Source organism: Schistocerca americana, chromosome 11 (assembly GCF_021461395.2).
Source record: "Schistocerca americana isolate TAMUIC-IGC-003095 chromosome 11, iqSchAmer2.1, whole genome shotgun sequence".
In the NCBI taxonomy this organism is placed as follows: Eukaryota; Metazoa; Arthropoda; class Insecta; order Orthoptera; family Acrididae; genus Schistocerca; species Schistocerca americana.
Window position 1 is genome coordinate 131,746,881 of NC_060129.1, and position 25,267 is coordinate 131,772,147.

The window sequence follows — 25,267 nt, forward strand, 5'->3', positions numbered from 1 at the left end:
TTATAAGGAAACCCACTCTTCTTCGTCACAAGGTGAAACTTCGATCATCTGGATCTGTGGCACTGGTGATTTGCATATCCTCAAAATACATTGGCTCAGTATATATCTAAAGAGACACATGCATTAAGTGAAGCGAATCCAGGAAGCAAAGCATTATTCTTGGCATGATTCTCTTCGAAAATGAGATGTACTTTTCAACAGTGTTAGGAATGACATAGACCTGATCAGTTTTCAACGAGAAATCACCCATGAACTGAACCAGAAAGTGGTTATCATACCAAATGAAATGATATAAAAAGATGGGTATTTGCCATGGCAGCTGGTACTTCCAAATGCATGTGTTGTGAGGTGCTCCAATGAATTTCCCTGTTAGGTGACAATGGTCACGACGAGGAGATTCCTCATCTCTATCAAACAGCACCCCACAAATACAGCAATCAAATGCATTCTCAAACAATGGATTATTCTGCTCTGAGTTGGTCATGGGGACATTCTCACTATGAGCATAATTAGCTTCCCACACAAGTTCTTAGAGGTCAGTGAGCATCCACCTCTCCCAGGATTTTCCGCAACATAAATTTGAATTTGTTGAGACTAGAGTCATACATGCATGCAATGTATGCTGCATATGGTACAAGCCATTCTATGTAGATGATTTGGAAGGCAGGGGGATCGCCTTCAGAATGTGTCACAGGAACTATGAGGCACTCGAGAACGGAGTACATAACTAAGGAACATCGCTTCTGGTGGTGGTCGTTCTTACATTTTAAGAACTTTTTCTCTTCGGTAAGTTTTTCCACATGTACCAGTTCATGGATTGGGCAGTCAATGAAGTGTGTTTCAAGATAGTCACCCTTGCTGAATGACTTGAGACATCTATTTCAGAAATGTCGTGTACCACAGTGTTTGGACATGTGGGCAGAAACAAGCATGGCATGTGTTTTATTCAAAATGCACTCAGGTATTAGAGACAGGCCACTGAATCTGGAACACTTACTGGCTAACTTGAAGAAGTAGTGCAGTCCCCTTGCTTTATGCTTCACTTAATTGTTGTTCAGTCTGCTCATGGTCGTGTTCATTGGCTGGGTCATTATCTCCGAGGGTGCACACATGAATCGTATAATAGGAGTTCTGCATCTCAAATTTTGAATGTCCTACAGATTTACAGAAAATGCCGTGGACACTACGACAACAGGGGACACTGGATGTTTTGTATGTATTCGAATGACATAGGGTAATTTCTATTGCTGGCCATAAACGCCAATGTTATGCAATATACATTCCCTTTGGCAGTATTCCAGACATAAAAGCACGCATGTTTTGCAGCGACATCTTTTGGAAGAGAGATGCAACTGGACCTCCAATACCTGGATCAAAAGCATGTGAGTAAAAATTAAGGTGGAGTACATGGCTATGTGCCTCACCAGACTCTCTTCCCTGCATCTCAGGAAAAAGACCGAACATAAAACTCTTATTAAGAGTTCTGAATTACTCTGCGATCAACTCACCCCATGATACCACAACAGTTCACCTCTCTTGCGAGATGGGCAAACAGGCCAGAACTGAACAGCAGTGCCACAGGCAGGTCTGGAACTTTGACAGCCATTGCTGTACCACAGATGACACTATATCTGGAATACCTCGTGGTCAGCCATAAGTACATCACCACAATCATCAATGGGGCAGGCTGCTGCTGCATCTGCTGGCGGGATAGTGAGTTGAGAACCACCAATGAGTAGCTGCAGTGACCAGCTGCTACTGATGCTGCTGCTCTTGCTGGTGCTGTGGGTGCGTCATGGGCGGCTGTGGAGCATGCTGCATCATCATGGGTCGACCAGCTCCTGTTTGACGCACATGTCCACCACACTACCTCTCCCACATATCACATACAAAGACAGAAGGAGGAACCAATATTATCATACATAATTTCAAAAAAAAACAGAGTATGTAGGGATCTATACTGTTTCCACGTACATTCAAAATCAGAAGTGTCTCTCAACCGCCCAGGCTGCATCATGGATGGCAGGAGAACTACTGGAACACATATGGTGGGCAGGGCTGCTGCACAGCCAGATGCAGCTGTACCATTGTCAGTGGGCCTGCTGCTGCTACATGTGCGAGTCTACCACCCATAATCTACTCCATATAATCTGCACAAAGAGGAGGAGGAAAAATATAAAGGATCATTCATACTTTTATAAAATGAAGATGTATGTGGACGTCTACAGTGTTTCTAATAACGTTCACTGCCTCTGAATGAGTCAAAGGGAATTTATTAGTCGCTACCTCCAACAAAAGTTGGTCAACCTGGACGTGTGCATTGAGTGCACCAGCAAACAGTGAATAGAACACATAACATTAGTAATCAATGCATGCTGTTGTGTTTGTTGATAGAAGAAGAATGAGGACAACTATTTCATACATTCTCTATTTGATGGACAACATCATGCTTCATGAACTAATGTTGAAGAAAAGGGTCAAGAAATTCACCTGGTACTCATTGTTGAGTGCACCTATAAGCAGACAAGAACACATACCATTAGCAGCGCTAGAATGCAATTTTTGTGTTGAGTGGTAGGAGAACTACTGCTTATATCTGTGGTATTCGATGTTTGGTGTTATCTGCCATGGGGTGGACTCAGAAGGTATCTCCTGCCTGTTGTTGTCATCAGTAATGAGGATGGTACTCTGAGTTGGAGTCAAGCCAGTTGTCACTGGACTCAGCTGTGGCAGTGGATCCATCCCCAATTCCTTGATCTGACTGAAGATTTCTGCAAAAGACACAAATAAAATGCGTATTGTTAGACATCTATGCATATACTCATTTGAAGATGGAGAGAGGGGAGAGAAACTCGTAGTCACATTCACATGAATCAGAATTCAAACAGAAGCCTTCCTCAGGAGTGCAAGTCTGCCTAACCAGATCCTGAAATGCACAGGTGCTCAACATAGGCGACAGGATGCTCAGAACTACAATGGAGGGAGGAGAAGGAAACTTGCCATCTGATAGGAAGTTATAAAGGAAGGAAACACACACATAGAGAAGAGAGCTGAAATTACGTTTGTATACCTATGTTGAAACAGCAACATAGTGCTTCATAATGCTGAAAGGGTCTAGGTTTGAAGAAGAACGGTTGTAACAGCAGTGGGAAAGAATGAAAGGACAGCAACTGTTGAGAAGCACTAACCAGTTTGCTCAGTACATAATGAGAGAGAGGAATGGCGGGATAGCGAGTTGAGAACCGCCAATGAGTAGCTCTGTGCAGTCTAACACACTAGCTTGAGGAGATGACGCCTGTCAAATATATGAGCGCGACTCATTCCAGGAACACATCACTGCATGGTCAAATCGACTCCTGCATTCATAGGTGTGGGTAACTCAGAACTTGTCTGCAGTATCCCATGATCAAGATAATAGTTTATTTTCCCACCACACTGCCACATCACTATCACGCTTCTGTTATGGACGTAGCCTACACACAGCACTGGTGGTGTTATGTTTCAGTGTGAGTGCACAGTGTATCGCATTATGTGTGCTACCGAACACCTGGTGGCGAATAAAATACTCCAGAGGTTGCAGAAGCAATGAGCAGTGGTCACAACTTGGCAACAGCATAGCGGCCACCACTACATGGAGAGTCTTATGCATGCAAGCAGCTAACATAGGTTAGTACCCATCTGCTCTGAGCCCTGGCCAAGAGCTGGCTACTACCTGAAGAGTACTGCCCACACACTACCATGATACTGCTGATGGCCACCGTGATCCTGGCAGCCAGTCGCATGAAAGTGCCCTCACCCACCTGAGGCGCTGAATGCTTACATACAACATAGCTATGATGCCTAGGAAGAACATACGTTTTCCAGAAGAGGTTCATTTATTAGATGATTGGCCACTTACCTTGTACAGAAAGGCTCATGTGGGTCCTTGGATGTAGGCAGCTGTCATTAATCGCTCGACTGGCAGTTTATCGAGTATGCCACCACCACCTCCACTGGTTACCTTACTAGCACCCATGGAAAGCTACTGCGTTATATGAGGTTTGCACACCCTATTGTACCGCAGTTTCGAGCATTTACACAGCTGATTAGTAATTATTAAAATCGAAGACATATCACTAACGCGCTGTTCCCTCTATCCTTATGACTGATTCTACGAGAAACACATTTAACCCGGAACTTTTGTGCCATTCCTCTTTGTAAAAACTTCCTGCAATTTATTCACCAGCGCTGTTCTTTAAGGTGTGTGTTCTCGCGTTTGTCCCCTGTGCTCTGGACACTGTAAAGGTCTCCGTTGAGCAGCTAGGAAAGTAAGACTTCTGAGACACAATTTTGGATTTTGAAATAAGCACTAAACCACCTACTATGACTTTCTGACTGCGTGGATCCACCATCTTAATCCACTTGTACGCTGTATTCAGAAGTCATTGTCATGTCCATCGACAGCTGTCTTCAGTTCGGTTATACACTCCAATAATTTGTTGGAGAATGTTTCGACATGTGTGCAAGCCATCCACATATGGTTCTTAATGGTTAACTCCTCCCGAACAGCCCAGAAAGGCCCAATGATACCGACTGGCCGCCGTTTCATCCTCAGCCCACAGGTGTCACTGGATGTGGATACAGAAGGGCATGTGGTCAGCACACTGCTCTCCCAGCCGTTATGAGGTTATGAGACCGGAGCAGCTACTTCTCTGTCAAGTAGCCCCTCAGTCAAATAGCTGCTTGGCAGACCGGATCGTCACCCATCGAAGAGATAGCCCAACCTGACAGCGCTTTACTTCGTTGATCTTGCGGGAACTGGGGTTGCCACTGAGGTAAGGCCGTTGGTTCTGCTCATACGCTCTGCAATACTCGCTTTCATGTCGGAGAATGTTGAATAGTGGTTTATCCCTTATCGCTCCATTACGAGCATGATGTACTTACTGTAATATTCAGCTGTGTGATCATTCTGCAGTTTGTCTGGACACCAATTCCTACCGTTCTGAAGAAATTGTTCAAACGGCTGCACCACGTTACTCCCTGTCTTTGCCTTCAGAGGAGCTGCCCAGGAAAATCTGGAACACATACCTGTGATCATTAAGATGTATTTCAACCTGCATTCAGTCATGAGTTTTCTGTTGCATCCACGAGATCGGCCTGATCATCCAAATTATGTATTATAGCTCTTCCGCCCTGGGAGATTCTGCGATCGCACTCATGAAGTTTATGAATCACCGTCTCCACTAATATCGTTCAACAATGCGACTTTCTCGTAGCTCTGAGAAGCATTCGTGTGCCCTGTATTCGCTGATGCTCATGCCGTCAGTAGTTGGAGCCGATACATGTTTTTGTTACGCGAAATTCGCCGCTTAACATTGGTCTAATAACGTTAATGTATGTATATCCTACTGATTTTTGATGGTCTTTTTGGAGTGTTCGCTTTTGTACGGCAGTCATACGTAAAATGTCAGCAATATTTCCCTTTCAGAAAATACTTTTAAAGGTTTGATTTTTTTGGGTCCACTAAACCAGATGTCCATTCAAACTCCCTCGACTTTAAGGTGTTCTTCGTTACGCATATATGTAACTTTATCTAAATACAGGGCTGATTTCGAATGTCCACACCTTCTTTCTCTTCCTCTTCTTCTTCTTCTTCTTCTACTTCTCTTTCTTCTTCTACTACTACCACTACCACCATTCGCCACCACCACCAAGAACTGTTAAATACTTCCGGTTACGGGTCTAAACGTTTCAGAGAGTCACTTTTCACTGTCCAGCTATCCCGAGAGAAGCAATTTCTGACAAGTAGCTTTCAACACCTGTAGGGCCATGTGTTTTGTTGGTGTCCTGCTGCCTACTGATCAAACTTCGAGACAGAATGCAACTTACTTGCTGTGGGGTTCTGCCATTGAACTCACCTGTGGTAGCTGCTGACTTGATAATGCCCTCCAATACCGCTAACCTTTTGCTGAGTGCTTGCTCGCTTGAGCGGAGTCTGTCATTCAGCTGGGGATCCCCTTTCAGAGTTGCTGCCTTGACGCAGTTATCCTAATCTAACATTGTAGGTCTCGATTTTTCTGTTGTTGAGCACACTGCAGCCATTAAAATTTGATCATAGCCTACAGTATACCGACACGATCACAGTTCGGTACACTAGCTTTTATACAGAATCTCCTCGAAATGTGGTCTTTATCGCCACTCATTCAGTTTCTTCGTTTTATCAATAATCAGAAAATCATATTGCGATTTATCTCATCAATTCCAACATATGGTGCTGATTTCAGCAAATGACATGTCGGTTCCTTCATGAGTTTGGCAAACATACTTGAAATTCAGATTGTCCTGCCTGAAAGGTTTGCAGTATCCCGGATCAAATGTTTTTGGACCCTTGAGTATGTCTGGCTGAAATGCTGTACATCAACTACCATATATGAGGAAAGCATACATATTTTCTGATTTCTCACTGCAACATCGTCAAATTTGAACACACTATTTGACTTCACGTTTTCAGCAGGTGGACTATCGATTCTTTCGCTGAACGTTTGGTACATAGATTCCACCTTAAACGATTCAACTGGTCATAGGTCAGGCACACCAAACGTTTTCTAAAACATAACCAGAGCCTTTCTGATGATCACGGCCACCAAGCATTTCCTGTGCATGCAAAGAGACAAACCAGGATTCACAACCCCAAACAGAAAAACTTAATGCACTGGATCACTCGATGGTACACACTGCTATTGACGATGCAGAGCATGGAAAATCATCAAGTCTAGGAATGGAAACAATGTAATCCAGCGGCGTAGGCGCTGTCGATGGTTGCTGTTGGTTGAAAGCTGATGGGGTGAGTACCTCCTGTGGTCACTCAACAGCAGGCAGCTTCGTTTCAGAGGCGCAGCAGTCGTAGTGGCCAAAGTGCCACCCAATGTGACATGCAGCAGATGTGTGTGTGAGTATTCAGAAACTTTTCAAAGGTGACGACTCTGAGTTGGTAGACAAACACATTATCTGTAGACGTTATTATACTTGCAGTATTCAGAAGTGTTGATCAAAGAAGCACTTAATAAATTAAATAGAATCTGTGTTGATATTCCTGACCATCAACTTCACCACAGCCTCAGGCTTCACACACTAATGCATGGTAGGAGTCCATCTGCTTATCATAAGATCAATGTCTCGTATAACGTCCGTTTATCATATCCTCCACTTCCTGTCATTCGTAAATTCACAGCCCAATTATTCTACATTAAGTGTCAGTAGCTGAGGAGACAGCGCGTCAGAATGCCATGCTAAGGGGCCTGGGTTCGATTCCTGGCTTCGTCGGAGATTTCCTCCGCTCAAGGACTGGGTGTTGTGTGGTCTTCATCATCAATATTATCATATGATCCCCATCGGCGCTCAAGTCGCCGAAATGGCGTCAACTAGGAAGACTTACACCAGGCGAGCGGTCCACCCAACAGGAGGCCCAAGTCACACGACATTTCACTACATTAAGAAACGGAAAAAAAATCACACACACACCCATCCACACTTTCTTCAGTGGTTATACTTCACATCACAGACATTAGCGTCTATCTTCTCTTCATTGCCAAAATTCACAGACTACTTTAAGGATTTCTTATGTGCAATCGTTGTTTCATGTGTCCTTACTGAAATGTACTTTGATAGTTGTATTGCGTAACCTCTTTCTCATTAATTTCTACCATATTGTCTCCTTCCTTCTCCAGGAAATCCCTCAATCACAGTCTGATAGTACGAGTACACTGAATACAATAACGAAACAGAATTTTTAATTTCAGCAGAGTGACACCCTGTTGTCAGTTACCAGGCATACACTGTCTCAGCTTACCTTACTGAAGTTCCTCAAGTACTCATTCGACTTTACAGTCATTTGATGCTCAATGTTCACCTGCTTAGTGAGGGTTCTCGTTGGGCCGCGTAAATCAAATCTGTTTTTTTCTTTTTCATAAGAATAGCTTCATACAAGAAGTTCTCTGCCTTGTTTAACATCCGTATTTCTAACAGCCAGGTGTCTAACACAGAACCGACATAGACCATCTGATGATCACAATATCGCATTAACAATATCATGAGAAGGAAAGTAGCTACTCACTATATAGCAGAGATGTTGAGTCACAGATACGCACTACAAACAGACTCTCTCAATTAAGGCTTTTGGTCATTGGCTTTCGTCAAGAACAGACATACATACACATACACACACGCAAACGCAACTCAAACACGACCGCTGTCTCATGCATCTGAGGCTACACTGGGAGCAGCAGCACCAGTGCATGATGGGAGTGGCGACTGGGTGGGGGAAAGGAGGAGGCCATGGACAGGGAGACTGCCTGAGTCTGTAGTCGTGTTTGTGAGTTGTGTTTGCATGATTGTGTGTGTATGCGTATGTGTGTCTATTGTTGACGAAAGCCAATGGCCGAAATCTTTAGATTAGATTAGATTAGATCAGATTAATACTAGTTCCATGGATCATGAATACGATATTTCGTAATGATGTGGAACGAGTCGAATTTTCCAATACATGACATAATTAGGTTAATTTAACAACATACTTAAGTTAATATAACTACTTTTTTTGTGTTTTTTCATTTTTATTTTTTTATTTATTTTTTATTTTTTTAATTTTTTTCTTAATTTATATCTAAAAATTCCTCTATGGAGTAGAAGGAGTTGTCATTCAGAAATTCTTTTAATTTCTTCTTAAATACTTGTTGGTTATCTGTCAGACTTTTGATACTATTTGGTAAGTGACCAAAGACTTTAGTGCCAGTATAATTCACCCCTTTCTGTGCCAAAGTTAGATTTAATCTTGAATAGTGAAGATCGTCCTTTCTCCTAGTATTGTAGTTATGCACACTGCTATTACTTTTGAATTGGGTTTGGTTGTTAATAACAAATTTCATAAGAGAGTATATATACTGAGAAGCTACTGTGAATATCCCTAGATCCTTAAATAAATGTCTGCAGGATGATCTTGGGTGCACTCCAGCTATTATTCTGATTACACGCTTCTGTGCAATAAATACTTTATTCCTCAGTGATGAATTACCCCAAAATATGATGCCATATGAAAGCAATGAGTGAAAATATGCGTAGTAAGCTAATTTACTAAGATGTTTATCACCAAAATTTGCAATGACCCTTATTGCATAAGTAGCTGAACTCAAACGTTTCAGCAGATCATCAATGTGTTTCTTCCAATTTAATCTCTCATCAATGGACATACCTAAAAATTTGGAATATTCTACCTTAGCTATATGCTTCTGATTAAGGTCTATATTTATTAATGGCGTCATACCATTCACTGTACGGAACTGTATGTACCGTGTCTTATCAAAATTCAGTGAGAGTCCGTTTACAAGGAACCACTTAGTAATTTTCTGAAAGACAGTATTGACAATTTCATCAGTTAATTCTTGTTTCTCAGGTGTGATTACTATACTTGTATCATCAGCAAAGAGAACTAACTTTGCCTCTTCATGAATATAGAATGGCAAGTCATTAATATATAATAAGAACAACAAAGGACCCAAGACTGACCCTTGTGGAACCCCATTCTTGATAGTTCCCCAGTTTGAGGAATGTGCTGATCTTTGCATGTTACGAGAACTACTTATTTCAACTTTCTGCACTCTTCCAGTTAGGTACGAATTAAACCATTTGTGCACTGTCCCACTCATGCCACAATACTTGAGCTTGTCTAGCAGAATTTCATGATTTACACAATCAAAAGCCTTTGAGAGATCACAAAAAATCCCAATGGGAGGTGTTCGGTTATTCAGATCATTCAAAATTTGACTGGTGAAAGCATATATGTCATTTTCTGTTGAAAAACCTTTCTGGAAACCAAACTGACTTTTTGTTAGTATTTCATTTTTACAGATATGTGAAGCTACTCTTGAATACATTACTTTCTCAAAAATTTTGGATAAAGCTGTTAGAAGGGAGATTGGATGGTAATTGTTGACATCAGATCTATCCCCCTTTTTATGCAAAGGTATAACAATAGCATATTTCAGTCTATCAGGGAAAATGCCCTGTTCCAGAGAGCTATTACACAGGTGGCTGAGAATCTTACTTATCTGTTGAGAACAAACTTTTAGTATTTTGCTGGAAATGCCATCAATTCCATGTGAGTTTTTGCTTTTAAGCAAGTTTATTATTTTCCTAATTTCAGAGGGAGAAGTGGGTGAGATTTCAATTGTATCAAATTGCATAGGTATGGCCTCTTCCATTAACAGCCTAGCATCTTCTAATGAACACCTGGATCCTACTATATCCACAACATTTAGAAAATGATTATTAAAAATATTTTCAACTTCTGACTTTTTGTTCGTAAAGTTTTCATTCAATTTGATGGTAATACTGTCTTCCTCTGCTCTTGGTTGACCTGATTCTCTTTTAATAATATTCCAAATTGTTTTAATTTTATTATCAGAGTTGCTGATTTCAGACATGATACACATACTCCTGGATTTTTTAATAACTTTTCTTAATATAACACAGTAGTTTTTATAATTTTTGATAGTTTCTGAGTCACTACTCTTTCTTGCTGTCAGATACATTTCCCTTTTCCGGTTACAAGATATTTTTATACCCTTAGTAAGCCATGGTTTGTTACAAGGTTTCTTACGAGTATATTTAACTATTTTCTTGGGGAAGCAGTTTTCAAATCCATTTACAAAAATGTCATGAAATAAATTATTTTTTAAATTGGCATCAGGTTCACGGTACACCTCATCCCAGTCTAACTGCTGTAGGCTTTCCCTGAAATTTGCAATTGTTAAATCGTTGACTGAACGTACTACTTTGGAGGACTGTTTAGTATTGCTGAATGGAGCTATGTCATATATTGTAACCAGCTGTGCACCATGATCAGAAAGACCATTCTCAACAGGCTGAGCATTTATCTGGTTAAACTTATCTTGGTCTATAAAGAAGTTATCTATCAGTGAGCTGCTATCCTTTACCACCCGAGTAGGAAAATCAATAACGGGTGTCAAATTGAAAGAACCAAGTAATACTTCAAGGTCATTTTTCCTATTACCCTCTTTCAGAGAATCTACATTGAAGTCCCCACAAATAATAATTTGCTTCCCCCTGTCTGACAGATAGCACAACAAGGAGTCCAAATTTTTCAGAAATAGATGAAAATTTCCTGATGGGGACCTATATACAGTTACAATTATAAATGTGCCATTATTTAATTTAAGCTCACAGGCACATGCTTCTATATGTTTCTCTACACAAAACTTTTTTGTTTCTATACTTTTTGCACAATGATAACTTTTGACATATATGGCAACTCCTCCTTTCTCCATATTTTCTCTCATTACATGTGCAGAGAGCTTATAACCACTTACATTTACCTTATCCATATCAGTAACAATGTGATGCTCAGACAGGCATGGTATATGTATTTCATTCTCAGCTTCTAAATCTTCTAAACAAACCAGAAGCTCATCTACTTTATTCTTTAAACTCCCAATATTTTGATGAAATATACTTACATTATTTTTAATTATACTTTTATGAGAACCTTTCCTTATTCTAACATTTGCAGTACTCTCCTGTCTGAGTTTCTCATTGTGCTTAGGCCTAGTTCCTATACCAGTGGTCACATGGTGTTCAGAGAGGCAGATTATGTCAACTGGGTTGGGTGACTTTAATTCATCAATGGAATTACCTAGGACTGAGATACAACTTGGTGGAGATAAAATTTCTGGTGATTGGTGAAAATTTATAATTGATAGCTGTGATTGGTGATCCAATGCGCTAGAATTGTGCTGTTTAATTTCTTTCCTAAACTGAAGATTTGTTTCAATCCTGACCTCTCGTAGAACTTGACATCTTTCTGTCTTACCTATCCTAAAAAAGGTGAGAGTCTTTTTGTAGTGCGCATCTGTGATTCAGCATCTCTGCTATATGGTGAGTAGCTACTTCCCGTCTCATGAAAGTGTTACATTCCATCCTACATTTTCCATTGTTTGATAGTATCACATGAAGTATATTTAAAGGCTACAGCCATTGTAATATTGCTTATAATGTAGATATGCATTCAAACTTTGCTGCCCAGTAGTTGCTATATCAGTGCAGCATAAGTATAGACCGTTGCGTATACCGTTTATCTATGGTTTATTTCGTACATACTATGGTCTAATACGCTAAGCTGGTGGTATGGGAAATTCAGGAGGAAAAATGTGTGAACTGATTACCTCAATGGTGTCCAACTGCTTAGCTCAGTGGTACCGTGCGTGCCTACAATGTAGTGGGCCCAGGTTCAATTCCCGGCAGGGTTGGACATTTTCCCCACTCGTGGACTGGATGTTGTGTTGTCCTCATCATCATTTCATGCTCATCACCAGCACACAAGTCGCCCAATGTGGCGTCTACTGAAATAAGACTTGCGCTCGGCGGCTGAACTTCCCCAGTGGTGCCTCCCAGCCAAAAATGTCATATAATCATTTATTGTACCTCAATGGTACATCTTAGTGGAGCGACTATTGTCGTTCACACCATGTGTTCTATTTTTTTGTGTTTGGACAAGCCCTCAGTATCACTGTCTATGGGCGGCTGCTACCTGTCCTCCATGTGAGTACACCTCCACACCTGCTGATCTCCATACAGTGTTCCAGCCACTCCAGAGAGCAGACTGGCAGCCAGCACTCTGCCGCACAGTGACCATGGCGACCACAGCAGGACTCCTGTCGCCACTGCGCCGACGACAACCGCCCACACCACCCCCACAACTGGTGACACCACGGTCTCTCTCCTACGGTGAGTTCTGTCTCCATACATGCACTTTTTACACCTTCACAGTGGAACTTGTTCAGTTTCAAGTTTTAGTGTCATACCTTTGATTCTCCATTTTCTCTTGATTCAGCATATGGGTTATGACCAGTTATGAAAATGGATATATCATTAGACTGGGTGTTGAAATTTCCTGTCAGATTAAAACTGTATGCTAGGTCGAGACTCGAACTCAGAAACTTTGTCTGCCGCGCGGGATTAGCCGTGTGTTCTAAGGCGCTTCAGTCATGGACTGTGCGGCTGGTCCCGACGGAGGTTCGAGTCCTCCCTCAGGCATGGGTGTGTGTTTGTCCTAAGGATAATTTAGGTTAAGTAATGTGTAAGCTTGGGGACTGATGACCTTAGCAGTTAAGTCCCGTAAGATTTCACACATTTAAAAAAAATTAAAAAAAAGCTTTGTATTTTGCTGACAAGAGCTCTATGGTCTGAGCTACCTGTACACGACTCACAACCCGTCTCCATAGCTTAACTTCCGCCAGTACCTCGCCTCCTGCCTTCCAAACTTCAGAGACGCTCTCCAGCATAACTTGCAAGACCAGCTAGCACTCCTGGAAGAAACGATATTGCAGAGACATGGCTTAGCTACAGCCCGGGTGATGTTAATAAAATTTTCACTCTGCGGTGGATTGCAGGCTGATATGAAACATCCAGGCAGATTAAAACTGTGTTCATTCAGCGATGCTACCTCCTTGTTGTCTGACATGGTCGATCTGATGACTGCTATGCCTGCCCTGACGCCCCCATGCAGTTCAACATGGGGCCCCATCGCATTCTAATGGCCCAAATGCTGGATATTGTAGGATTCGAGCAGCCAGGCAAGTGAAGACTCGCAATAAAGCTTCTTTAAAACCCCTCAGTTGCCAATAATGCTGTTTCACGTGAATACTCGACATCACCATCTCATTCAGAGTTCGCTCAACAGAGGGCGCTGTTTATGCCACTATTCTACCTTATCAGGCCTGGAAACAATGCTAAAAATTGAACAGTACTACACACTCACACCCATTCTGTCACTCACAGAGAACTGCATTTCCAACTAATTACATACCTGTTGATGGTGTGTATGTGTATGAAGTTATATTGAAATCGCACTTTCTCTTTTATTTTATTTGTGATTGTAATTTTCAGCAACTCTGGTACTATTTTTTCAGGATAAAATTCAGCCATCAGTTGCTAATAAGTTTTATTACGCTTTACCGGTTTCGGCAAATCAATTTGTCATCTTCAGAAGCCTACAAAATTAGTGATTTTATAAATCGTTAGACCTTGACTCTACATTTATGTGAAGCATAAAAAGTATATTACAGAAAAATACAACTTCAAAGATTTTGTGACTACAGCTTTATCGCTTCATATTTATTTTATACACGACATGTAAGTACTGTTTCTTTCTTGTACTGTTAGCCAGTACTTACACTAATACAAAAAAATGTCGCATAATTTTTGTACTTACGTTATAGGCCAGTTTGAATGTTCTACTTCTGATGAAGGCACTCTTAGTAGTGCCGAAACTAGGTCAAAAGACTTAATATTTGCGACCGAGGGGTTTTATTGCTTTAATTTTACTTTGTAAACGGTCGCTGACCACGCAGCTATGTTTAAAACTTTAATATTACAGAAACTTACTTAATGTATGTTTAGTAGATATCAATATCTCCTTCATAGAAGCTTACTGCCATGGTATGCCTAGAAATGTACATATTATGTGTGATTATTTGAAACACATTTTATGCTTCACATAAATGTGTAGCCAAGATCTATGGTGAGCATAATTTTGTACGCATCTAAAGATGACAAATTAATTTATCGAAACCTGTACAGCACCACAAAATATATTTGCAACTGATGACTGAATTTCGTCCTGGAAGTAAGTCAAATTTTTGTCTGGCAGTGCATTACGAATTTTGAAATAGGAGCCTGGTAACAATTTACTTACCAGTTTTTTTGTTTCTACCTCACTCTTTGGATTCATAGAGTGAATAGCGTTCAGTTTCGACACTCAGTGTCATACCTTTCCTTCAAAATTGAGTAACTGCCATTTATTCTTACTTTAAGACAAATTATTGCCTTGTTTGTTTTATATTATGCTAAATCTGTGCATAATGATTTGAAGAGATCCCGTTTATTTGCTGCCTACTCACTTTGTCATGCAATATTAAAGTACTATGATAAAGACGTAACGCGATATGCAGTTGTCACTTTAAAGTGGCCCAATTAGGCCCAGTCCCCTTGTGTTCTCAGAGCACTCGGATGTTCTTTTCCCCCTTTCTACGCAACCTGTAGTCCCAAAGAAATGGCATCATACACGGCAACGTCCTCTCATAATATATCGCTGTTATAATACACTATGGGAAAAAATAGTGCACCACTTAAGAAGTTTCCATTTCGTTCAAGCTTTATTGTTGCAACAGTGCATATGGGGTACATGAAATGATTACACTTAAAGATTGATAGCACAGACAGTTCTGTGGTACCAGGCATCGACCACAGTGAAACACCCACATTTGTACATGCTTTAGCCTCCACAGCACCAATGTAGGTGCTGACTCTTGCGTCCAGTCAACTGAACAGATGGCGAATACTGTCCTGGGGTATGTTATGCCACATCAGCTCGACCTGTTTGTGTAGTTCTGTATGAGTTGTTAGTTGACGAGTCTCATAATTCATATCCCACACTTGCTCCCTAGGAGATTTGTCTGGGTATTATGCCGGGAGGGAAGTTGCTCCGTGTCTTACAGAGCGTTTCAGTGTAATATGAAGCGCTGGCACATCGGCCAGGAACGTTACGGCAGAGAGGGCTGTGAGGCGGCGTCAGCCAATAGCACACTGACGGACGTACGGCACTGATACAAGAGTGCCCTCTACGTGAGAAGAATACAAGCGCTGCTCCGCCTGGCTGTGGCCTGTGTTGAACTCGAGCCGACCTACAAACGCTACAGCAGTGACGTAAAAACTGTATCCGTTCACTTGTATTACGAATTATGTGTACTGAAGAGCTTGCTTATGTTCATCTGTCGCTACGTCAATATCTCGTTAAGTTTTATAATGAACTCCATTAATACGATTTGGTTGAATTATTGTCTAGCAATCCGAGGAAGCAGCTTTCCTAGGCACCCTACGTTAGATGAGTGGGCAGAATACAGAACTGAGTATATTGAGATTTACAGGCAGAATGCTGGTGTGCATTGTCCTGTTGGAATAACACATCATATTTCTGATGCAAGAATGGAAAAAGAAAAGGTCTAACAACATTCTGCTAATACTGAGTGCTGAGTAGCATCCCTTTCAGAAACGCCTAAGGTGAACGAGAACTGCAGCTTGTCACAACCTAGACCATAACATCTGGGGTAGGACCAGAGTGTCTTGGACGAATTCACTCTACAATGTAGCACTCACAATATCTATATTGTATGCACAAATAACCAACACTTGCATGCAGGCATAATCCACTTTCATCGCTGGAGACCACAATGCGTCATTCCCTGCTCCAAACGATCCTCTGACAGCACCAGTCGAGTCATGCATATGCATGTCGATCGTGTTCACAAATGGAAGATGGGCTAGAGGTGTGCATGCCTGCAGCCCCACTGCTAATAACCAGTTCACAACAGTACGTGTTGACACATGTGGGCTCACAAGATCTCTTATCTGTAGTGTGGTAGCTGTACGATCCACCACTGCTGCCCTTAAAATACTACGATCCAGACGGGCGTCTGTGCTGCATGGACATCCAAGACTGCATTTATGAGTGTGAGAATATTCAGCTGACTACCGATATCTGCATCGAAAGCAATTGATGCCATACGTCCACGTTATGTGGCAGTTCTCTAAAAGGACAATCCCGCCACTCAAAAGCCCACAATTTGACCCCTTCCAAATTCGCTCAGTTGGCTGCAGGAAGAACAAGTGTGTCTCTGTGATATCATTGTCTGCTTGCTTAAAACGTTTGTACCACTCTCAACCTTCTGGCTGTGAGTATTCACTGTTATAGGGTACACTCAGATGACACCCTATTAGCTATGGCGCTAAGCTATATGTTGCCCAATGACACTGAAACCATTATCAGTACATCCACTATCCACCATTTAGTACATGACATCACTGGATCAAAACCGACGTCGTCTTTCTAGGTGTCTGGCAGAGTATGTCCTTTTCTGTTTTTATTTTTAGTTTCTTCGTACTTGAGATTTATTTTTTTGTTTCCTTTAGATACCAGGTATGGAATAACACAAAGTAATATGTAGCAACTAAGATCTGACCATCTGTGTGTCCTACAGACCCATCGATGACACACAAGCTAAAACCATCATCTGATGAAAATAGTGCTACATTCAGTACATATTCTACACTATGTTGTCAAACATATCCAGACACCACCAAAAACATACGTTTGTACTTCCACCTCCAACCAGGTACTCCATATCAGCGACCTCAGTAGTAATTAGACATCGTGAGAGAGGAGAATGGGACGCTCCATGGAACTCACAGACTTCGAAAGTGCTCAGGTGATTGGGTGTAACTAGTGTCATACGTCTGTACGCAAGATTTCCACACTTCTGAACATCCCTAGGTCCACTGTTTCCGATATGATGGTGAAGGTGATTTTGTCGAAATTCTGAAGGGGCGCCGTCTTTGACGAAGTGCTGGAAAGGAGCTGTGGAGTCCCTAAAGTCTGATGAAAAATATTTGCACATTTTCTTTTTTTAAGAATGGAGCGGCTCTAAGCGAAATGAGATTCAACTGGTGATCATAGCAATGAATGTTTGAAGCACAAGGGATTTTGCAGCTCCATCCAGTCATACTCGCTGTGTGACAAGTAGCTCATGTTCGTGCACATGTTGGGAGCCAATGCTGCTCTGCATACTCCCAGCCTTACCTTCAACTACTAGGTGGCTTGAGTACGGTGTTGCCAAGAACTGCATCCGTTCTCCGCACCCCAACCCCCCTCAACCCCTCCGAAACGCCGAGGTCCACTTTTGCAGGCCTGGTGCAGTCCAAGTCGCCATCAGCACTTTTCGTCTCACTCCGCCTTTAAGTCTGATGAATAATATTCGCCCATTTTATTTTTTAATTCAAAGGAGCTTTAAGCGTAATGAGACTGAACTGCTGATCATAGCAATGAATGTTTAAACGACAGGTGATTTAACAGATTGTGTCTGCTCATCCAGTCGAACTTGCAGTGTGACGAGTAGGTCATGTTCGTCCACATGTTGGGAGCGAATGCTGCTCTGCATACTCCTGGCTTTTCCTTCAACTACCAGGTGGCTCCAGTACAGTGTTGTCAAGAATTGCCTCCATACTCCGCACCCCCTGCTCGACCACTCTGGAACGCCCAGGTCCGCGTTTGTAAGCCCAGCGCAACCCAAGTCACTGTCAGCATATTTTAGTCCCCCTACACTGCTTTCGGTGCTCAGTGCAAATGTTCTCTGAAAACTGTCTTCAGCGACTGGTTCAACAAACCACAAGCAATGGAAATATTTTAGATGTCGAAACTAAAGTTGGGTGTGATCTTATGGTTAGTATCATTAGGGATATGATACTTGCGATCATTAAGTCGTTGCAGTATCAATGATAACTGAAGTTCATCAAGAAGATATAGAGTGTATTTAAACTGGACAGATCATTAAGTAGTACAATTGTTAGCATCCTACTCAGATAATTATTATACAATATTTAGTTCCGATTGAATGGACATAGAGGAATTTTGAGTAAAGTGTAGACTGACTGTAAATAGTCCAAGGGAGGTGTTGTTCTTGTTGTGGTCTTCAGTCCCAAGACTGGTTTGATGCAGTTTTCCATGCTACTCGATCCTGTGCAAGCTTCTTCATCTCCGTGTAACTACTACAACCTACATCCTTCTGAATATGCTTAGTGCATTTATCTCTTGGTCTCCCTCTACCATTTTTACCCTCCACGCTTCCCTCCAGTACTAAATTGCTGATCCCTTGATGCCTCAGAATATATCCTAACAACGAACCCTTCTTCTAGTCAAGGTGTACCACAAATTACTCTTCTCAGCATTAGTCACATGATCTACGCATCTAATCTTCAGCATTCTTATGTACCACCTCATTTTAAAAACTACTACTATCTTCTTGTATAAACTATTTATCGTCTATGTTCCACTTCCATAAACTCCACACGAAAGACTTCCTGACACTTAAATCCCTACTCAACGTTCACGAATTTTTATTCTTCAGAATCCCTTTCCTTGCCATTGCTGGGTCTACATTTTTTATCTTCTCTATTTCGACCATTATTCATTTTGCGCCCCAGATAGCAAAACTCATCTACCACTTTAAGTGTCTCATTTCCTAGTCTAATTTCCTCACCACCCCCTGATTTAATTCGACTACTTTCCGTTATTCTCGTTTTGCTTTTGTTGATGTTCCTCTTATATCCTTCTTTCAAGACACTGTCCATTCCGTTCAACTGACCTTCCTCGGTCCTTTGCTGTCTCTGACGGAATTACAATGTCATCGGCAATGTTCCAAGTTTTTATTTTTTCTCCATGGATTTTAATTCCTATTTCAAATTGTTCTTTTGTTTCCTTTACTACTTGCTCAATACAGAGATTTATTACCGTTGGGGATAGGCTACTACCATGTCTCACTCCCTTACCAACGACTGTTTCCCTTCCATGCCCCTCGACTCTTATAACTACCATTTGGTTTCTGCACAAATCGTAAATGTGCCTATAAATGCATTAAGCTTGTAAAAGACCAACCATGGTTGAATAACAAAACTCAGAAAATGCCGAGGGAGGCTAGAGTGATCGAAAAAGAACGCATAAATGTCCACAACCCAAATTTAGTAGCAATTCATGTGTCTATCAGAACACTGACGTACGATGCACACAACAAACTAGACAGCCAAGTCTTAGCGAAAAATCTAACACAGTACATGATTTAAGTTGGGACTAATCATTAAATGGGTCGAGAGTTTCAATCGAGTCACTCATTGACAGGTACGATGTCCCAATAAATGAGATGAAAATGAAAGCAGAAGTTTTAAATTTCATGTACAGGATATCAACCACACAGGAAGATTACTTTGACATATTGTCGGGACTGATGACCTAAGCTGTTTAGTTCCCCTTAAACATCCCAACAGCAACAACATATTGTCGTTTGAAGGCACTCAGATGCCCGTATGGAGGACGTAGTAGTAGCCACCTCCGCTGTACTGAATCAGCTGAAGGAGTTGAAATCAAGTAATCCGCCAGGTCTGGATGGAATTTTACAGCGGATACTTCACTTTATGGTCCCTTTAATTAACTCACATTTATCGCCAATCGCTCTTCCACATCGAAGTCACGAGGGACTGGAATAAAGCACTGGTGAGTCTTGTGTAGAAGAAGGGTAAAAAGAGCCACCAGTTGTGTTGACCTCGACTGCTAGTTTTCAGCAGAGATGAGGCTACAGTGTGAGGAAGTGTGATAGGACCGCTTTTGTATTCCTTATACGTAAGTGATCTGACAGCAGAAATCTGCGACTGTGTGTTGGTGAGACTGTAGTGTATGGGAAAGTGTCATCGCATAATGCCTGCAGAAATATACAAGATGGCTTAGAATGAATTTTATTTGATGTGACGAATAGCAGCTAGTAAAGTATGTGTTAATGCAAGAGCACAGTATCAATGGGGGTGCTGGCTGAGAAAGGGACATCGATTAAATATCAAGGGACAATGTGGCAAAGTGGTGTGAACTGGAATGAGAAAATACGGACGTTAGTAGGGATGGAGAACGTTTAGACCAGTTCCATGATATGGGATTATTCCGTAGTTAATTTTTGTTTCTGGTGCTTAGACGTATCCTTTGCCAACCGTGCAAGCTGATTTCGTGAGATTTCTCGTGATGAACCCTTTTCACGCAGACACCTGGTGTCCTTTTAATGTTGCAATACGTGCTTCCGCGTCAGTTGCGTGTAACATTGCTGGGAGGAGTCATCTCTGTCGATGTGACATTTTTGGTGATAATTCTGCCGTGAACACTGACTCCGGACGACTCATAAGTTATAACGATGTTGATAATGTTAGTGGACCATTAGTTAAATGCCATTTTGGTCATAGACCTAGTTGGTAATTAGACGTCGCCTGGCGAGGGCCCCCCGTCGGGTAGACCGCTCGCCTGGTGCAAGCCTTTCGATTTGTCGCCACTTCGGCGACTTGCGAGTCGATGGGGATGAAATGATGATTAGGACATCACAACACCCAGTCCCCGAGCGGAAAAAAAATCTCCTACCTAGCTGCGAATCGAACCCGGGCCCTTAGGATTCACAGCCTATCAATCTTTTTTTTATCCATCTTTCTTTTTTAAACTAGGTAACCACTTTTTTTGTCAGGAGTGAGGATGTTTTATTATTTTTTTTTTTTATTAAGGAAGGTAGGAGAAACAGAAACCTTTATTATTCACAAAATAAACAAAGTACGTCCTGACACATGATAACTGTCCTGGAAGGAACCTCGCTGCCGTTCTACCATGCAGCGTGAAGTAACAACAAAATCAAAGTGGGGCCGCCTCCGGCACACTAAAGAAAAGTATTTATAGATATGAAAACAAAATTTGAAGTACATCCATTTGCTAACCGTGCAAGCGTTAGCTTTTCCTAGGTCGCATACTCGCATGGTGTTCTTAGCCGATCACGTTACTTGGTCGGTTTCACAACGACAGCACCGCCGCTCATCTTTGCGCACCCGGCACACCCCAAGTATACGGCGGGTCCGTGAAAACCGTTACTAGGAAATTGGCATACCAATCCTTGTACCTTTGTAGCCCTAATAGTTTTGTGTGTTCTTCTTGCCAGTATTGCCAGTAATCTAGGACGTTCAGTACGTTCGTACGTGCGTCTCTATAGATGTAATGGACCGTCGTACCTGTGATCCACGCCACTGCGTTCGTCTTATGACGCGGAAAACACGTTCACTCTGGAAAAAATACTATGTCAAAAGGGACTGCTGTATAGATAGTGCGTCGCATGAACGCTATTATCTTTCTTGCGAGAGTCCAGACAGCCAATGCCTCGCCGCAGACCAGCCGATGGTCGTCCGTATCCAGCACGCCTCATTGCTGACACATGGGCGAATCCGCCAAATGTATTGCGTACTTTCTATCATTCGTAGGGTATTTTCGGTTCACGACAATGTACCATGTTGATCTGGCTGTTGTAGGTAGGTGGGGGTGGTGGACCGTGCGCCACACCACGTGGCAGTTAACAGCTGTATGTTTTCGTTCCACCCTATTCCGGGCGATCTGTCGAAGAAGCATATGGTAAACGTCCTTCGATGTCGACTGCCGGGACGTCTGTAAACGCTCTCGAACGTAACCGTGTTCCACGATGAACGTGCGCACATACGTTAACGGTGGCGATATATGGCCGACACTGACTGGAGGAAGATGCGATGTTGGTACGAGTTCTTCGATGATCGTCGCCGTAAGCGAGTGATTCCCGTTGCGCCACCGTTTGAGCATAGTATTAATATATATGGCACGCGCCTTCTCGTGCACGTTCACTAAACCAACGCCCCCCTCTCGCTCTGGGAAGGTAAGCCTGTTGTACTGTACCTTAAAAAGTTGTCCCAGGCATACATAGTACCCAAAAGCCGCCTGAATTCGCATAGCCATCGTGCGCGTTATGGGGAGAAGGTGCGTCAGGTGGCACATCATGGGCGCGAGATAAAGGTTGACGAGTAACACTCGCTGCAGCATATCCATCGACCGTAGGGCGTTTAGTCGCACTGCCGTGCGAGCTCTGAGTAACAGCCTTCGGTAGTTGTCCGCAGCCGTTCCCGCTGTCTCTTTATGAAAGGTGATACCCAAACAGCGGAGGGTTTGCACCGCAGGTAACGGTCCTTCCGTTCCTGGTTCTAGTCCACGCCCCACATGCATGAATTGTGATTTTCGGTAGTTGACCACACTTCCAGCTGCCATCCCATACGTCTGTAGGCAATCCAGTGCTGCTTGAGTCTCCCCCTCATTCCGTACGAGGAACACAATGTCATCCGCGTATGCTCTGCATTTGAATGATAAATGCCGTAGGGAGATCCCGGTAAGACGGCGGCGAAGACCTGCAGGCACGGTTCTAAGGCGATCGCATAAAGGAGGATCGACAAGGAGCGACCCTGTCTGACTGCTCTGAAGATCTTAAAATACTCACTTCTCCCTCTGTTGACCACCATCGCTGATCTGGCACCGTGCAGCAGCCACATCACAGCAGTGGTCAATAATGGCGGGACACGCATCCTGTTCATCACCGCCGCGAGGTACCCATGATCCACGCGATCAAAAGCATGTTCGAAATCTACTGCCCGTGGTCATGTGGTAGCGTTCTCGCTTCCCGCGCCCGGGTTCCCGGGTTCGATTCCCGGCGGGGTTAGGGATTTTCTCTGCCTCGTGATGACTTGGTGTTGTGTGATGTCCTTAGGTTAGTTAGGTTTAAGTAGTTCTAAGTTCTAGGGGACTGATTACCATAGATGTTAAGTCCCATAGTGCTCAGAGCCGTTTGAACCAGGATGCGCATGAAGATCTTGTAGTCACTATTAAGGAGGGTCAAGGGGCGATAATCACAAGGCAGTTTACCACCACGGGGCTTTGGTATCGGTATCATGAGCCCTTCCGTTAATTGAATGTGAACCGGTACTTCTTGCCGTAGAAGCTCATTAAACATGCATAGCCACATAGGCGTCATAATGGTCACAAAGGCACGGTAAAATTCCAACGGGAATCCGTCTGGACCTGGGGACTTGTTGCCGGCACCTCTTGTAATCGCTTCCTCCAGCTCTTCACACGTAATATCAGATAACCCGTCCGCTTCCCCGTTCACACTCGTCGCGTCTGGGACCTCTTCCAGGACATTCCCCAGCTCCCTCTGACCCTCCCCGTTGCTCGCACAGAATCTGCTAAAACGATCCGTGAACGCCTGAGTTATGCCCCTTTGAGTTGTGAAACGACGGCCATCGCCGAGATCGATCTCATTTATTAAATTCCTTCGTCTTCTTCGCCTTTCTTTTATCACATAATGCATCGAGGGAACCTCGTTGGGCAGGAAATCCTGCGACCTCGCACGTATCATCGTACCTGTCATCCTCAGCGTCGCAACTTGTATCAGCTTCGCCTTAACTCGGTGGACGGCCGTCTGGCGTTCTGGTGTAGGTGGTTGAGCTAACAGTTCCCGGAGAGCCGTAAAGTAAAACTCAGTGGTCGTGCGCTGTCATTGAGAAACCTCCTTCCCGTAACCTATTAACGTCCTTCGTAAGCTGGCTTCGTGCACTCGATCCACCACTGCAGGACAGAACAGAAAGAATTTCGTCGACGGAGGCAGCCATGCCACGCGTCCTCCACCATGCGTCGGCATTCTGCATCTCGCAGGTGGGAGACGTTCATCTTCCAATTACCCCTCCGTCTCCATACCTGCTGTCTATCAAGGTGAACCGTACAAATAAATGCCTCGTGGCCCGTAAACGCTGTCGGTCATATTCCTACATACATCGTCGACATTGCTAACGCCTTTGAAACGTAGATCCGATCCAAACAGCCCGCGGAGTGGCTAGTAAAAAATGTATATCCTGGTTGGTTGCGATACTTTAGGTCCCATGTATCGACTAATTCCATCCCGTTGACCAGCTCCCTAAGTTCTTGGCTAGTAGTATAGTTAGGTTGTTGGTCCTTTCTGTCGAGCACACAATTAAAATCTCCGCCGAGTATGCAACCATCGTGTCGTCCCTGGAACAACGGGCGTAAAAATCTGCTCTGTCTCTTTTATCCGAGCAAGAAGTACGTATATGTTGATCAAACGTATTCCACCTATGGTCACGGCCGTACCATGGGCAAAAGGCAAATACTCTACTTCGTCAGCACGTATCCCTTCCTTTAATAGTATAGCTGTGCCAACGCGTTTCTCGTCACACGGGGAACAGTAAATGTCGTAACCGTAAAAGTCCGAGGGGGGAAGTACCCGAACTTCCTGTGATAGTGCTATGTCTAAATCCGCAGCCTTTATCATGTCACTGAGCATCTTGATTTTTACCGGCGACCCAGTGCTATTGATGTTAACAGACCCTACGCGATAAGCTTGTTGCATGGCTTTCAACGTAGATAGGGTACCGTACAGTCGCTAATTCTTCCATACATAGCCTGCTGTCGTACTAACGTCCCCAACCGTCCCCTCATATGGTCTGCCGTTATTCCGTGCAGTCTTCCGGTCTTACACCGGGAGAGTGCGTGGAAGCAGTTCCTCTGGCATCATGTGGTCCCCACGGGGGTGGCTCTTCTGACCAGTTCCCTAGTGTCCCATCGTTATCGTGCGGTGCAGGCGCCGTAGCCTCCTCTGTAGCCTGTTGCCGTCGGTCGAACTCCTTCGCTGTGTCTGGAGCTTCGTCAGCGGTAGGTCGTGCCGCCGTCCCGCTGGCCACCATTGCATCCACGCTAGGCAGTTCTTCTATATCCATGGTCGTCTGCTCT

The 25,267-nt window shown here is 43.1% G+C and overlaps 1 protein-coding gene across 2 annotated transcripts in view; it reads left to right on the top strand.

The window, feature by feature from the left end:
• The window catches only part of LOC124553846 (GA-binding protein subunit beta-1-like), a 169,795-nt gene that overhangs the window by 121,420 nt on the left and 23,108 nt on the right, over positions 1–25,267 (top strand). For both annotated transcript variants that reach the window (XM_047127837.1, XM_047127836.1), the window contains exon 5: positions 12,628–12,777. In XM_047127837.1, the coding sequence (XP_046983793.1) occupies positions 12,628–12,777 (150 nt within the window). The remainder of the gene's footprint in view (positions 1–12,627; positions 12,778–25,267) is intronic.